General features: G+C 39.5%; 1 protein-coding gene across 1 annotated transcript in view; it reads left to right on the top strand.

The window, feature by feature from the left end:
* Nucleotides 1-17,306, top strand: part of TNFSF4 (TNF superfamily member 4) — a 122,273-nt gene that overhangs the window by 90,453 nt on the left and 14,514 nt on the right. The window contains exon 3 of the mRNA XM_081254588.1: nucleotides 12,913-13,117. Coding sequence (XP_081110714.1) covers nucleotides 12,913-13,117 — 205 coding nt within the window. The remainder of the gene's footprint in view (nucleotides 1-12,912; nucleotides 13,118-17,306) is intronic.

The following is a 17,306-nucleotide window of genomic DNA, read 5'->3' as shown; positions in this document are numbered from 1 at the left end:
TGGTCTGCTCAGGTTGCCATAACAGAATACCGTAGACTGGGTGCTTAAACAACAGAAATTCATCTTTTCACAGTTTGGAGGCTGGAAGGCCTTGATCAAGGAACCAGCACGGTCAGGTTCTGGTGAGAGTTCTCTTCCTGGATTGCAGATGGCTGCCTTCTCACTGTGTCCTCACTTGGCAGGTAGAGAGAAAGAGCAAACTGGTGCCTCTCATAAGAGCACTCACCCATCTGATCAGGGCCCTGCCCTCATGACCTGTTACCTCCCAAAGGCCCTATCTCAGAATACCATCATACCGGGTTAGCGCTTCAACATAGGAATTTAAGAGGGATGCAAACATTCGGTTTATAATAACAGTTACTGAGGGTTTGGTACAGTTAAATAAACAGACAAACCCAGATGATCTTGGTTTAAATCCCAACACTATTGTGGTTAATTTACTCTGAGATTCTGGTTCCTCATGTTAAAAAGATGTGGTTACTAATAACTATGCACAGTCTTCCCAGGAAGATTGAATGAAAGGAGGCTTTTGTGCTTGGTATAAATAAGACACCCAAGAACATAAGATATATTCCCATTCACCAATAATTTGGAAAAAAATAATATCTAATTGACAGAAAGAAGTTCCTTTCTCTTATTGAATTAGTGACTGTGTACATTTGGCATGTTAGTATTTGCTTAGATATATTGACTGTTTACTAAGTGCTCAGGCCAGACATAGAGCTTGTATTTAGAAAAATCAGTAGTATCGCATAGAATATTAAGAACAGGCTCCAGAGTAAAAGGACCTGGATTCAGATCCCAGCCCTGCCACATACTAATTGTATGACCTTGGCCAAGTTAATTCACCTCTCTAAGCCTCAGTTTCTTTCAATTATAAAATGGGGAGAAAAATAGTACCCTCTTCATAGGTTTGTTGGTGAGCATTGGAGAGGCATTTCAGGCAGGACAATAAGCAAATGCGAAGACTTAGAAAGTGAATATTGTGTTGCCTCATTCAAGGTCAGTTATGGACATGGACATCTATACCAGGGTTTCTCAACCTCAGCACTACTGACATTTTAGGCCAATAGTCCTTTGTTGTAGTGGGGGCCATCCTGTGCATTGTAGGATGTTTAGCAGCATCCCTGGCCTCTAACCACTAGGTATCAGTAGCACCCACCCCAAATCCAGACAACCAAAACTGTCTCCAGATATTGCCAAATGACTCCTGGGGGGTAAAATCACCCCAGTTGAGAATCAGTGGTTTACCCAATTTATACCCAATTAAATGTATTTTGGAAAGAGGAGGGAATCTCTTATGTACTCAGTTTAGGTTTGCTTTTGGAATGATTACTATTTAAAGAAAATTGTCTTTTGGGAATGAGTAAATGTTCTGTATGTGATGGTGGTTTCATGAGTGTATACAGCTGTCAAAACTTATCTAATTGTTAACTTGAAGTAGATATAGTTTATTGTCTGTAATTATATTTCAGTAAAGTTGATTTTTTTTAGAAAACTCGCCTATATTATTAGTTGAAAGAACTACTTACAAATTTTTATATGTTCTTGGCATTGCATACATATTTTAAATGCACAATTTAAAATGTAATTTTGTGAGCCAAAAAACTGTCTATATATTTGCTTTCCTTAATGGTGTAGTACTTCATGGGCATGTTTCCATAGAGAGAAAAAGATTCTGTAATAGTTTTGTGCCACTAAGTTTTAGAATCTATCATCATGCCCTCAAATAACTTCCAGTGGTCAATTCAAGATAAAGAAAAGGAGCAAACATGAAGAATGAGAGGCAAATCAGCATCGGAAGAAGAGGAGTTGACATATGAGGGGCTAATGAGTCTGAAACCCAACGGAATATTATTATACGAGTTCACATTTGCATTTGTACTAATGGTGTGCATCCGGTTTCAATGAAAAGTATACATTTCAGGTTTGCTAATCTTTCACACTAAGATCAAAATCCAGCTATCAGGAGACTTCTGTATTTAATAGTGCCATTTTCAGTTTTGTTTAGACTCTCATTCCTTTTTGGTCCTGAAAATAGCATAGTTCAAATCTACTGCAAGCAAATTCAATTTAATTTGGCAAATCTTTATAGAAAGACTATTCTGGCCTGTGAGTGAGTGCGATACAGGACTTTTGACCTCAATATCATGCAGTGTCATGGAGGTGACGGAAACAGATTTGAATAGTTGTAAGATAAGACAGAGTATGAAAAATGCTATCTACACAGGGGCAGAAACAACCGCATCCTTCTGGGAGGCCCAGGCAAGGCTTCGTGTTACAGAAATGTAACAGTGAAACAGACTTTAAGTAGTCATTTGGGGAGATTAACAATTTTGGCTCTTATGGAAGCTTTTAGAAATACAGATTCACAGGCAGTATTCCAAACTTATCAAATCAGAGTTTCTAGAGTTAGAGATTAAGAATCTGAACCTTTCAAAATCTCTCCTTAGTGATTCTGATGATCAACTAGGCTTTGCGAACTACTGATCCTACAAATCCCCTATGCAATGCCAGAATTGTTTAGCCTCTTCTGGAGCACCGCAAGCTCACTACCTCATAAGACAGCTAGCCCTTCATGGGAAGTGTGTAGGGTGTAGGATTTTGATCATCAGAGATGGAGGATAAGGATATTTGAGGCAAAATGATCATCAGAAATAATCAGAAAATGGAGATGAATTTGGAGAGGAAACTTGGGGTTCCATTACAGTGTGACTTGAGTGTCATGCTAAAGAATTTCAACTTTATCCTCTATGAGATGGATACTCCTTGATAAGAACTTGGTCATCACTGGGTTTAAAGATCCTGCCAAAGCAGAATGGATTAGACATCAAAGAGAATGGAAAGAAGTAGGGAGAAGAGCTGTAAGTTTAATTCAGAGGTTCAAGGGAGAAAGTAGTAAGGACTTGGAGCAGAAGCAGTCGAACTGGCAAAGTATGAGCTGTATTGCAGGGATAGTGGATAGTCCTACAAGTCTGACTGATTGAGGCAAGGAAGAATCAAAGCTGATTCTAGGGTTTTGAGATTTTGGAGTGCCGAATACATTAACTAGAATGGGAACATTGAGATCAAGAGCAGGTTGAGAAGGCGAATGGAAAATCAGGTGTTTGATATTTGAAATGCGTTTGTTTCTATCACCTCCCATCTTGCTCTGTCACCTGTCCCAGGTCAGCGCTAAGTTATGACTCCCTTTGTACACTTGGGGGTGGCACAAAGTAGGCCCTCAAAATGTTTGGTGAATGAATATCCACTGTGAATATCTTCTCTCTTTATCCTCTCTGTTTTAGATCTGGACCTCATTATTTCTCACTTAAATAATTACAAGATTGAGGACCACCCAGCTCATACAGCTGTCTTTGTGTGAATTAGAACAAGGAGCCCTCTCTGAGTTTATGAATTAGAAAAATGTGCGTTTATATGGGTGGTTGCAGCCCTTTGTTCAGGACTTGGGAAGCTGAGCACACCTTTGTAGGAAGGTAATAGCTCCCCTTCTCGTAGAATGAAACCTCCTGCTCTAAGATGGGGGGCTTGCAGAGCTGAATGCAGAGGTGGGGTTTTAGACTTACTCATCTCCTCAACTGGCACAGAGCACCCTGGACAACCTCCCAGCTGATCTCCTTGATCCCACCCTGCCATTTCTATTTCACTCTGATTTTTTCCCTAAAATGTACTAATATCACACTCTGCTTTCCATATTTCCCCAGTGCCTTCAGGATATAGTTCAAAGTCCTTAACCCACTCCTGTGCACCCTTTCCTCCTGCATAGCCACCTCAGACCCAATACTTTACTGGCTGTGATTGTCCTCCCTACCTGTCTGTGACCTCCTTTTTAGTTCATTTCTTTTCCCCCAGCACCAGCATGTAGGCACCTGGCTCATGCTTGTTGAATGGACTAATGACTTAGAAACAAAGGAAAAGTGCAGATTTTACCACCCAAACCCTCCAAATCAAAACAGACCTCCCCCAAAACAAAAGAACAAAAAAAGCAAATACCAACCCCCCAACCAAAGAAAAGTTTTGCTGCTTCCTGAACATGAGGTATTCTGTCAGTTGTCAAAGCTTTTTTTTTTTTTTTAACCTCCCCTCCCCCCATACTTTTCTGTAGACTTGAAGTGGCTATTTATTTGGAGATTAAAGATCTATGGGAAGATAATTGCTTGGAATGAAGTCTGAGGCTTCCATTCCAAGGCTGATTTGCTCTGGTGTATCTAATCTTTGTGAGATACTTTAAAAAAAATTGCACATAGATTCAGGTGACATACTTGACCTCTTTAAAAACATGTCAACTTTGGAGATGGAGGACTCTGTCCATCTGCCCAAGATTGAAATGCCAACACTGATATCTCTGATGTTGGTTACATTTGTTCCAAATGCTAGACCAGCCCAATGATGAACCTTGAAATGCTTTCATAGTCTTATCAAAAGGTCTTGCCCAGAACTTACAGCCCAATTAATATTTATTTTTCCATGTGTATTCCCCCTCTTCCCACAAAGAATGGGAAGAAGCTGTGAGAATATATTCGATTTAAAAAGAAACAAATGTAAAACATCATTTAAATGTCAATAAAAAATTACAAGTAGGCAAAATACGGCAGTAGGAGATGGAGGCAGGGGAGATGACAGGCGTGCCTCAGATGTACAGGACCAGGTGTTGGTATAGCTAGTATAACTTTCCTGAGGCATCACCAAAATGGGAATTCATTCTGTTGCATAGTTCTCATTGTCTATAAAGACAGTAATTTATATCAGTAATTGTCAGTTTTTCTTTATAGAAGCCAGGCTGTTAACAGTGAGAAAAGATGCTGCTCAGGGCACAAGGATGCACTCTATAAATGTTTTTATTTTTCATTTAAAAATATTTTCTTTGATTTTCAGCATTAATAGTTTTTACTCTTTCTTTTTCAGCTGGTCTCTACTGTTTCCAATAGTATTTTAGGCTTTTTTTTTTTTTGCTGTGGCTCTTATAGTCAGTGTTTGGAAACAAATGAGTAAATAGTTACTGATTTTAATGTTTATTTTTAGCTATTAACTATTACTCAAGAATTAAGTTCTACACACTTGATTTTTCTTTCAATTTTTTTTAGTAGATCTTTATTGGAGTATAATTGCTTCACAATACTATGTTAGTTTCTGTTGCACAACAAAGTGAATCGGCTATATGCATACATCTATCCCCATATCCCTCTTGCATCTCCCTCCCACCCTCCCTATCCCCCCCTCTAGGTGGTCACAAAGCACCGAGCAGACCTCCCTGTGCTATGCGGCTGCTTCCCACCAGCCAACTGTTTTACATTAGGTCGTGTATATATGTCAATGCCACTCTCACTTCACCCCAGCTTCCCCCTCCCACCCCAAGTCCTCAAGTCCATTTTCTATGTCTACCTCTTTATTCCTGCGCTGAAATTATGTTCATCACTACCTTTTTTTTTTTTTTTTTAGATTCCATATATATGCGTTAGCATCTGGTATTTGTTTTTCTCTTTCTGACTTACTTCATTCTGTATGACAGACAGACTCTAGATCCATCCACCTCACTACAAATAACTCAATTTCATTTCTTTTTATGGCTGAGTAATATTCCATTGTATATATGTGCCACGTCTTCTTTATCCATTCATCTGTCGTTGGACATTTAGGTTGCTTCCATGTCCTGGCTGTTGTAAATAGAGCTGCAGTGAACATTGTGGTACATGACTCTTTTTGAATTATGGTTTTTTTCAGGGTATATGCCCAGTAGTGGGATTGCTGGGTCATATGGTAGTTCTATTTATAGTCTTTAAAGGAACCTCCATACTGTTCTCCATAGTGGCTGTAACAATTTACATTCCCACCAACAGTGCAAGAGGGTTTCCTTTTCACCACGCCGTTTCCAGCATTTATTGTTTCTAGATTTTTTGATAATGGCCATTCTGACGGGTGTGAGGTGATACCTCATTGTAGTTTTGATTTGCATTTCTCTAATAATTAGTGACGTTGAGCATCTTTTCATGTGCCTCTTGGCCATCTATATGTCTTCCTTAGAGAAATGTTTATTTAGGTCTTCCACCCATTTTTCAACTGGATTGTTTGTTTTTTTTGATATTGAGCTCCATGAGCTGTTTGTATATTTTGGAGATTAATCCTTTGTTGTTTCATTTGCAGACACTTTCTCCCATTCTGAGAGTTGTCTTTTCATCTTATTTATGGTTTCCTTTGCTGTGCAAGAGCTTTTAAGTTTAATTAAGTCCCATTTGTTTATTTTTGTTTTTATTTCCGTTACTCTAGGAGGTGGGTCAAAAAAGATCTTGCTGTGGTTTATGTCAGAGAATGTTTTTCCTATGTTTTCCTCTAAGAGTTTTATAGTGTCTGGTCTTACATTTAAGACTTTAATCCATTTGGAGTTTATTTTTGTGTATGGTATTAGGTAGTGTTCTAATTTCATTCTCTTACATGTAGCTGTCTAGTTTTCCCAGCACCACTTATTGTAAGAGGCTGTCTTTTCTCCATTGTATGTTCTTGCCTCCTTTGTCATAAATGAGGTGTCCATAAGTGCGTGGGTTTACCTCTGGACTTTCTATCCTGTACCATTGATCTGTATTTCTGTTTTTGTGCCAGTACCATACTGTCTTGATTACTGAAGCTTTGTGATGCAGTTTGAAGCCGGGGAGCCAGATTCTTCCAACTCTGTTTTTCTTTCTCAAGATTGCTTTGGCTATTTGGGATCTTTTGTGTTTCCATATGAATTGTAAAATTTTTTGTTCTAATTCTGTGAAGAATGCCATTGGTAGTTTGATAGGGATTGCACTGAATCTGTAGATTGATTTGGGTAGTATAGTCATTTTCACAATATTGATTTTTCCAATCCAAGAACATGGTATATTTCTCCATCTGTTTATGTCATCTTTGATTTCTTTCATCAGTAGTTTATCGTTTTCTGAGTACAAGTCTTTTGCCTCCTTGGGCAGATTTATTCCTAAGTATTTTATTCTTTTTGTTGCAGTGGTAACTGGGATTGTTTCCTTAATTTCTCTTCCTGATTTTTCATTGTTGGTGTATAGGAATGCCAGAGATTTCTGTGCATTAATTTTGTAAACTGCAACCTTACCAAACTCATTGATTAGTTCTAGTAGTTTTCTGGTGGCATCTTTAGGATTTTCAATGTATAGAATCATGTCATCAGCAAACAGTGACAGTTTTACTTCTTCTTTTCCAATTGGTATTCTTTTTATTTCTTTTTCTTCTCTGATTGCCAAGGCTAGGACTTCCAAAACTATGTTGAGTAATAGTGGTGAGAGTGGACATCCTTGTCTTGTTCCTGATCATAGAGGAAATGCTTTCAGTTTTTCACCATTGAGAATGATGTTTACTGTGAGTTGGTCATATATGGCCTTTATTATGTTGAGGTAGTTTCCCACTATGCCCACTTTCTGGAGAGTTTTTATCATAAATGGATGTTGAATTTTGTCAGAAGCTTTTTCTGCATCTATTGAGGTGATCATATGGTTTTTATTCCTTAATTTGTTTATATGGTGTATCACATTGATTGATTTGTGTATATTGAAGAACCCTTGCATCCCTGGGATAAATCCCACTTGGTCATGGTGTATGATCCTTTTAATGTGCTGTTGGATTCTGTTTGCTTGTATTTTGTTCAGGATTTTTGCATCTATATTCATCAGTGATATTGGTCTATAATTTTCTTTTTTTGTGATGTCTTTTTCTGGTTTTGGTATCAGGGTGATGGTGGCTTCATAGAATGAATTTGGGAGTGTTTCTCCCTCTGCAATTTTTTGGAAGAGTTTGAGAAGGATCGCTGTTAGCTCTTCTCTAAATGTTTTATAGAATTCGCCTGTGAAGCCATCTGGTCCTGAACTTTTGTTTGTTGGAAGATTTTTAATTATGGTTTCAATTTCATTACTTGTGATAGGTCTGATTATATTATCTAAATCTTCCTTGTTCAGTCTGGAAAAATTGTACCTTTCCAGGAATTTGTCCATTTCTCCATGGTTGTCCATTTTATTGGCATATAGTTGTTTGTAGTAGTCTCTTATAATCCTTTGTATTTCTGCAGTGTTAGTTGTGATTTCACCTTTTTCATTTCTAATTTTATTGATTTGTGTCCTCTCCCTTTTTTTTCTTGATTCTGGCTAAGGGTTTATCAATTTTGTTTAGCTTCTCAAAGAACCAGCTTTTAGTTTTATTGATCTTTGGTATTGTTTTCTTCATTTCTATTTAATTTATTTCTGCTCTCATCTTTATGATTTCTTTCCTTCTACTGACTTTGGGTTTTCTTTGTTCTTCTTTCTCTACTTGTTTTAAGCATAGGGTTAGATTTCTTTTTGAGATTTTTCTTGTTTCTTGAGCTGAGATTGAATTGCTACAAACTTCCCTCTCAGAACTGCTTTTGCTGCATCCCATAGGTTTGGGTCGTTGTGTTTTCATTGTCAGTCGTTTCTATGTATTTTTTAATTTCTTCTTTGATTTCTTTAGTGATCTCTTGGTTATTTAGTAGTGCACTGTTTAGCCTCCATGTATTTGTGTTTTTACAGTTTTTTTTTTTCCTGTAATTGATTTCTAATCTCATAACATTGTGGTCAGAAAAGATGTTTGATAAGATTTCAATTTTTTAAAATTTTCTAAGGCTTGATTTGTGATCCAAGATGTGATCTATCCTGGAGAATGTTCCATGTGCACTTGAGAAGAAAGTGTATTCTGCCACTTTTGGGTGGAATGTTCTATAAATATCAGTTAAATTTATGTGGTCTATTGTGTCATTTAAAGCTTGTGTTTCCTTATTTATTTTCTGTTTGGATGATCTGTCCATTGGTGTTAGTGGGGTGTTATAGTCCCCTACTATTATTGTGTTACTGTCAATTTCTCTCTTCATGGTTGTTAGCAGTTGCCTTATGTATTGAGGTGCTCCCGTGTTGGGTGCATAAACATTTATAATTGTTATATCTCCTTCTTGGATTGATCCTTTGATCATTATGTAGTGTCCCTCCTTATCTCTTGTAACAGTCTTTATTTTAAAGTCTATTTTACCTGATATGAATATTGCTACTCCAGCTTTCTTTCGATTTCCATTTGCCTGGAATACCTTTTTCCATCCCTTCACTTTCAGTCTGTATGTGTCCCTAGGTCTGAAGTGGGTCTCTTGTAGACAGCATATATATGGGTCTTGTTTTTGTATCCATTCAGCCAGTCTGTGTCTTTTGGTTGGGGCATTTAATCCATTTTACATTCAAGGTGATTATTGATACGTATGTTCCTATTACCATTTTCTTAATTGTTTTGGGTTTGTTTTTGTGGGTCTTTTTCTTCTCATGTGTTTCCCGCCTAGAGAAGTTTCTTTAGCATTTGTTGTAAAGCTGGTTTGGTGGTGCTGAATTCTCTTAGCTTTTGCTTGTCTGAAAAGCTTTTGACTTCTCCATTGAATCTGAATGAGATCCTTGCTGGGTAGAGTGATCTTGGTTGTAGTTTTTTCTCTTTCATCACTTTAAGTATATCCTGCCACTCCCTTCTGGCCTGTAGAGTTTCTGCTGAAAAATCAGCTGATAATGTTATGGGGATTCCTTTGTATGTTATTTTTTGTTTCTCCCTTGCTGCTTTTAATATTTTTTCTTTGAATTTAATTTTTGTTAGTTTGATTAATATGTGTCTTGGTGTGTTTCTCCTAGGGTTTATCCTGTATGGGACTCTCTGTGCTTCCTGGACTTGGGTGACTATTTCCTTTCCCATGTTAGGGAAGTTTTCGCCTATAATCTCTTCAGATATTTTCTCAGACCCTTTCTTTTAGTCTTCTTCTTCTGGGACCCCTATAATTCGAATGTTGGTGCGTTTAGTGTTGTCCCGGAGGTCTCTGAGATTGTCTTCAACTCTTTTCATTCTTTTTTCTTTATTCTGCTCCTCAGCAGTTATTTCCACCATTTCATCTTCCAGCTCACTTATTTGTTCTTCTGCCTCAATTATTCTGTTATTGATTCCTTCTAGTGTATTTCTCACTTCACTTATTGTGTTGTTCATCTCTGTTTGTTTGTTCTTTACTTCTAGATCTTTGTTAAATGTTTCTTGTATTTTCTCAATCTGGGCCTCCATTCTATTTCTGAGATTCTGGATCATCTTTACTATGATTACTCTGAATTCTTTTTCAGGTAGATTGCCTATTTTCTCTTCATTTATTTGGTCTTGTAGGTTTTTACCTTGCTCCTTTATCTGTGACATAGTTTTTTGCAGCCTCTTTTTTTTTTTTTTAATGAGTGGGATTGTGGTCCTGTCTTACTGGTTGTTTGGCCTGAGGCTTCCACCACTGGAGTTTGTAGGCTATTGGGTAAAGCTGGCTCTTGGTGCTGATATGAGGAACTCCGTGAGACCTCACTCCGATGAATATTCCCTGGGGTTTGAGGTTCCCTGTTTGTCCGGTGCTTTGGACTCAGAGCTCCTACCACAGGAGTTTTGACCTGACCCCTAGCTTGTGAACCAAGATCCTGCAAGCCGTGTGGGGTGGCACAAAAAATAAATAAATAAAGAGAACATTAACAAAGTAAAAAATAAAATTAGACTAGGAAACAGAAAGAATACAAAAATAAAAATATAGATAAAACAACAACCAGAAGGTACAGCAGTACCACAATAGTAAAAAAGAGGAGGAGGGAAAAGAAAAAAAAAAAAAGCGGGGGGTTGGGGGGGAGGCTTTGGCTGTAGGGGGCGGGGCCTAAGCAAGGGTGAGGTTTGGGTTGTGGGCGGGGCCAATGTTCAGGACCCATAGGGCTGGAAAAGTCCCTGGGGGCTGTGGGGGGGGTGGGACCTAGGCTCAAGGAACCAAAGGGTCCCAGGCGTGCCCCCCACCCCTGGCTGCAGAGGGCATGGTACCTCCCCTGGGAGCCCAGCAGGCTTCTGGGGCTCCAGTGGGTGGGGAAAATGCCCTTCTCTCCTCTCTTGCTCCTCCAGTCTGGGAGGGTCCCTCCTGCCTGCCTCTCCTGATCTCCCCGGCCTCCCTCCTATGCCCACAAGGACCCATGCAGCCTGGAGGGGGCTTTGGAGGGCAGGGGACGGGCCTGGGAGCTCAGCAGGCTCCCCGGCCTGAGTGGGTGGGCAATCGCCCTCTGCTCCTCTCCCGCTCCTCCCGGAGGGTCCCTCCCGCCTGTGTGTCCTGACCTCCCTGACCTCAGGGGCATAGATCTTGTCTGGCCTCCACTTCTCCTCCCTACCTCAGTCCCTCTGCATCCTACTGGTTCACTTTAGGATTCCTTCCGTCTCCTTGGGCATCAGAGTTCCCCACCAGCAGCCAGCAGGCACCCTAGCTGTGGGGAGACGCTAACTCCCCGTCTTCCCACACTGCCATCTTGACTCTGCCTTTCGATTTTTTTTAATCCATACCCTGTATGTTACACATACTTTTCTCATAGGAATACCTATTTAGAATTAAGTTTAGATGGAACTTGATTTCTAGTTTTGGCTTGGCGTGTATGGTGTAGTGTCTCAGTCACCTTATATTTCAGACAAAAACTTGAACTTCTGAAGACCAATATGTTCTGCAAATGCAAAGTATAATGATTATAATGAGCGTATCAATTCATATATTAATTGATTTAAACTGTATTACTGTATTAATAAATGTACTTTCCATTTCTCATAAGCTGTTTCCCTCTTGAATATGCCTCATATCAATTTTCTATAAAATTAAGTTGCATACAACAGCTCATTTATTTTGTTGATGTTATTTCTCTCTCCTTTCCTTCTTTAAATATCCATTGAGTGGCTGATAGGGAGCTCAGAGAGACATACTTGACCACAGAAGAGTTGTTCTGTCTTAAACAGCCCCTCCCAGTGTACCTATACTGTCCAACATAGTACTGGGCTCACTATGTATTCAGAAAATATTTATTAATATGACCTTGACATTATCAATAACTTTATCATTTATTTCATTTGATCATTTATTTCAATGGTGAAGGGTAAGTAGTGTCTACTGGTAGAATACTCTTACTTTCCAAGTTCTGTGTCTACCCTGACCTCAAAGAAAGGAACAACCTTCAGAGCTTATTTGAAGCTATTCATTTGTTCGTTCATGCAAACTTATGTATGGACAAAATGTATAGTGGAGGGAAGGGAAAAAGTCAGGATACTCTTCTGCTTCTTTCCTGCTATGCTTAAAATTAATCATGTAAGTCTTTACTAAATTCGCCTCAAAGATTAAATGAGAAAAAGATTTTAGGGCTGTCTAGCACAGTGCCTGACACATAGTAGATGCTCAGTATATGCTAGTTTATTATAATGCAATGGACTAAAACTAGAGGATCTTACTCCTTTATTCTACATGATTCACCATCCTATTTTAAACTTTTCTCTCTTTTTTTTCACTTGAAGAATGGTCTTCGTGTGCTTTTTTTCCCTGAATCTGTTGAATGGGTTCAGTGCTTAGTTACCCAATCAAGTGCAGCCAAGAACTTAAGGCTAGCATTTTCCTTCAATCTCTTCTATGATTTAAGACACCTCGGGGAAGGGATAGATGAGCTCCTACATCAGCGGATGATGATTTTTATCTTTATCAAGTGACCCACAATTTGGTTACTGGTGCAATGAGAAATTAAGAAAATAACACACTTTTATGACTGTCATTTCACAGTCACTCAAATCAGAACTGGAATGCCACAAAAACAACTCCCTGTTAGCCCAGAGAAAAAAAAAGAAAGAAAGTAAAGGGGAAATTCAGATTAGTCACAAAGAAGTTCCCCCGCCTGCCTGCAAAAGCTGCAGCATTAAAACTGAGAGTCCGCTCTGCTCTTTCAATCGCCTCTTGTCTCTGGTCCTGGGACCTTTGTGTGTTTTCTGATCGATACACCTTGTTTTGGCTTCATCTCCTTCTTTGCGGGGAAGAGGTCAGTCCTCCCTCAGGTTCCCTTCTGTCACAGTTTTCATCTTCCCTGCATCCAGATTGTGAAGATGGAAGGGGTCCAACCCCTGAATGAGCATGTTGGAAACGCACCAGGACGGAGATTCTTGAGGAACAAGCTATTGCTGGTGTCCTCCGTAATTCAGGGGCTGGGGCTGCTCCTGTGTCTCACCTACATCTGTCTTCACTTCTCTGCTCAGGTAAGATGCACCACTGGCATGTCCTTTCCTCCAGCTCAGGCTGATGGCAGCTCCAACAGCTGCAAATGGTCACTTGGAAATAATCTGACACCAAAATTTTTTTTTTTCCCTTTTCCGCTCAGCGATCGTAAAGTGTGGTCAAACACCCTTTTGTCTCTGTTTTCCTTCCTTTTTTTTCAGCAGTGGCAGTGGTGGGGCACAGTGGAGATAGGGCAGGGGCACTGCTTCTGGATTATTCTTTTTCTTTGCAATGCAAGAATCCTGGTATTCCTTTATGAGCTGTCACTTAGAAGCTTTGAGTCACTGATATACCTACTTGGTTTACCTGTTCTGCTAGTAAGCATCTGATCAGGGAATTAATGTAAAAAGGAAATAAGAAAATCTCTTTACATTATTATACTTTCCTATCGTATTCATAAACCCCATAGACTCTCAAGGAAATACGCTTTTTGAAGAATGATAAACGTATCAGTATTAAGTTCTTTTAACTAGCTAGCCTTTGTATTTTAAGGGCAGAGATGTATGTGTTCACTCCTGTATGTGTGCATGGCCAAGCGTTTACCCCAGTAACTTGATCAGGTATTGTTTCTCACAGCCTTTCTCTACCAATCACAACTTATAGACATCACTTTGTCCAATACATTATGTAGTGGAAGATCATCATTTTAGTATTTCCCCCACGTAATGAAGATATTCTTTCCATTTTTCCTTCTCCTTATTATGGTCCCTTTTACATTATTTTTTCTTATTTACTTATTCATATCTACAGACATTATTAGCTCTTTAAGGATGTTCTTGACTGCAGGAGATTTCACTGAAAAGAAAAAAAGAATAGTGTCCCCATGTTCCCTTGTTGGGGCTAGTCTGATAGTTCTTGTTTTCCTGGTGGATGCTCTGTGTTAGAAAAGTCTCTCCCTGGTAAAGGTCAGACAATAGGAACTTTTATTTCTGATGGCCAGGTCAGAGACTGGGTACCTCAAATTAGATCAGGATAAGATGAGCAGAGTCCTAGACGATGCCTGGGCTTGTCTTCGCCTGCAGGAAGTAGGGGTTTTCAGTGCCTACAGGCTAATGGGGGTGTGGTTGTGATCACTGTACTGTAGAGTGCTCGTGTCCCCAAATTCCCGAAGTGCAGCTGGTGTCATACTCAAGCCTGCAGACCAGTGAGCACCACAGCACACCCATCCTGTCCTCATCATGCCACACGTTTCCTTCTCTTCACAGAAGCCTTTGGGTGAAATTAGAGTAGGCGATCTGGGGAGAGGGTGTGGGGGGAGGAGCAAAGTGTCCATGGCAGGATGCCCAAGACAGAGACCGGAATTAGGCTCTTCCGAGAAGAAAACAAAGAGTAACCCAAAATAGAACAGCTGAGTTTATTCACCAGGTCTGGGAGCCCTGAGAGTGCTTTTTCAAACAACCACAGCGTTACATATTTCCTTACACTGTGGGATGATAAAAAGACAGAACATATGGCCCCAGTCAAGGCTCAACAATTAATTGCACTAGGGCTCTGAGCAGGAGAGAGCAAAAGGTGAAACAGATACAGGTGTGTAGCCAGCTGGTGGCGGGGGCCGCCCCAAACTATCAGTACCCAAGGGATGCAGAGGAAAGGGGTCCTTTCTAGCAAGTCACCCAGCAGTTCTGTGCTAGAGCCGGGAAGGGAAGCTGAGGGCTGTCTTCCAGGATACTAGAATTCATGGAGCTGATCTCTGGGAGAGAATTAGCTTTCTCTGGTCCTGGCCCAGAAATGGAAGCAAAGATAGAGGAGGCATATTAGAGCTGTTTGCTCAACAAACGTGTTCTTGTATACTCTGGATACAGAACTTTTGGGGCACAGATATTTGAAATTCTTAACTTGACATTAACTTCAACTTTTTTTCTTACTAGTTAGCTAGACTGTTTTAGCTAACATCATTTCTTATACTGTTAATAAGACCCAGGGCAGCATGTTGTGTCCTTAAATTTAATCTCATAAGCTTTGTTAAGGGGAAGGACATTCGTGTGTGTTCTCCCCAGAACTTGATCAGTCATGGTGGCAGCAGTGTGTGTGTGTGTGTGTGTGTGTGTGTGTGTGCGCATGCGTGTGTGTGTGGGGGGGAGAGAGAGAGATTGATTGAGAGAGAAGGGTGTAAAGTAGCAACTGAAGAAGGGACATAGACTGATAGCTTTTCTAAATTTTCTAAATAGAATTTCTAAATAAATTTTCTAAATAGATAAGATTGTTGGGAATTTTGGTTGAAGGATGGGGTAGGTGGTGATGCCAATCAATCTCTACTTTTATAAGACATAATATTAGAGTGATCTGTATAGGGGGTGAAATAAAGCTGAAATGCTCACCATTTGCCTAGTTAAATTGTATCTCTTTCATTGTAGGAGAGATATTTGGAGAATAATCATGATTTTTTTTCTTATTTCTTAGATTTAATTTTAAACTTCATAAAAAATTTCCTATATGGATGACTCTGTAAAAAAATACATATGAAACTGTTAAACTCCATTTGGCAGTCAACCTTCCCTTCAATCAAGTTTATTTAGTAACCTTTATTTTCTCACCACTTGGTTAAGTTTTATTATGTGAAAAGCAGAAGTTTTTGTTTTTGAATGTCAGAAAAAAAGATGGACCTTACCCACTCATTATATAATACACTTCCCTCTTTGGGTCCTGATTTTCTCATCTGAAACATGAGGCAGTTGGATCAAATGATCAAGAAATATCTCTTCCAGGTCAATATCCTGTGGGTATGTAGTTTATATATATATAGTCATAAAATGGGTATGAGGATCTGAGAAATACCAATTTAAGTGGACAGATTTTTGTGTCTAAGCTTCTGGATACCCTGGTTCTTAAGAAGGGACTGAGGGAAATCAAATTTGCACATATACTTGTAATCTGTATTTATTTATATACCATGTACCTATCTAAGTAACTTATTCTGGATTAGCAAAATACCTTATTTAGAAAAGGGAAAGAAGTGGATGCTGTAGAAGAATATCCATGATACAAGTTATAAAATTGAGTCACAAAAATCAATACATGCTGTTTGGATGTTTATTGGGACTGCCGTTTAAAGTATCAGCCTTGGGCTTTCCTGGTGGCGCAGTGGTTGAGAGTCCGCCTGCCGATGCAGGGGACACGGGTTCGTGCCCCGGTCCGGGGAGATCCCACATGCTGCGGAGTGGCTGGGCCCGTGAGCCATGGCCGCTGGGCCTGCACGTCCGGAGCCTGTGCTCCACAATGGGAGAGGCCACAACAGTGAGAGGCCCACGTACCGCAAAAAAAAAAAAAAAAAAAAAGTATCAGGCTTCCACACTTCCCCATACCTTCACCTGGGAACAGTGGCAGAAAAAAGCTGATCTATAAGGTGAGAAGCTTTTGCAAATTATACACATATGTCTCAGAGCTATTGAAGCTGGGCTCTTCCAAGATTTGTATCATCTTTATCAGAGTATTTTAAAGATGTGCTTTTAGTGATAATTCTTCAGCACATCCTACCCACAGTTAAAGGTTTATATTCTTATCAGTTTTACTCCTGGGAAAGACAGAAGTGAAGGCATTTGGAAAGTGAGCTGACCAATTCTGTATCAGTGCTGGCCAGAATTAGAATTCAGTTTCTTGATGAAGTTTCAGACTATAACTTGGACTTTGTATCCTTTAGGAAGAAAAAGAGGCATTTTTGATTAAAAAATCTTGTCTCAGATTAGCTCAAATTAAATGTGTCCCCATGTAATTTAACAAGTTTTTAAAGACATTTTTTATGATAGACATGGAAATAATTTTCAATGTAATTGAATTTGCATTTTATAAGAAATTATATGGGAGCTAAAAAGAAACATCTGAAGTATTAAACTGATTTGTCACTAAGTATTTTGAGGCTCTTAAAGGAGGTACTACTGAAAATGTATAGAATTGTTGGATTTTTGAGCAGACATTAGACATAGTCCACTTACGGATAGGAAAACAGAAACTCAGGGAGGGTACAAGCCGGAGGAGGAGGTAATGCTTCCCTGATATTAGAAGAAAGGTGGAAATTCTTTAAATAGACAAGAGGGATGATGGTGGTTGGGTAGGGGCAGAAGGCTTTCTAGGTAAAAAAGCAAGTTGTTCAGAATGGTTGGAGTTGAGAGTTCATTGGGGAAAGTGGAGGGAGATGAAGATGAAAATCTAGGTGGGGGGAGGACACAAAGGGTCTTGTGACTCATGCTAAGGGAACACACTTCATTCCATTCTATGCCAA

Source organism: Mesoplodon bidens (genome assembly GCF_964165515.1).
Source record: "Mesoplodon bidens genome assembly, chromosome: 2".
In the NCBI taxonomy this organism is placed as follows: Eukaryota; Metazoa; Chordata; class Mammalia; order Artiodactyla; family Ziphiidae; genus Mesoplodon; species Mesoplodon bidens.
Note: the sequence above shows the minus strand (reverse complement) of the source record. Positions and strands in the feature narration are given on the sequence as shown.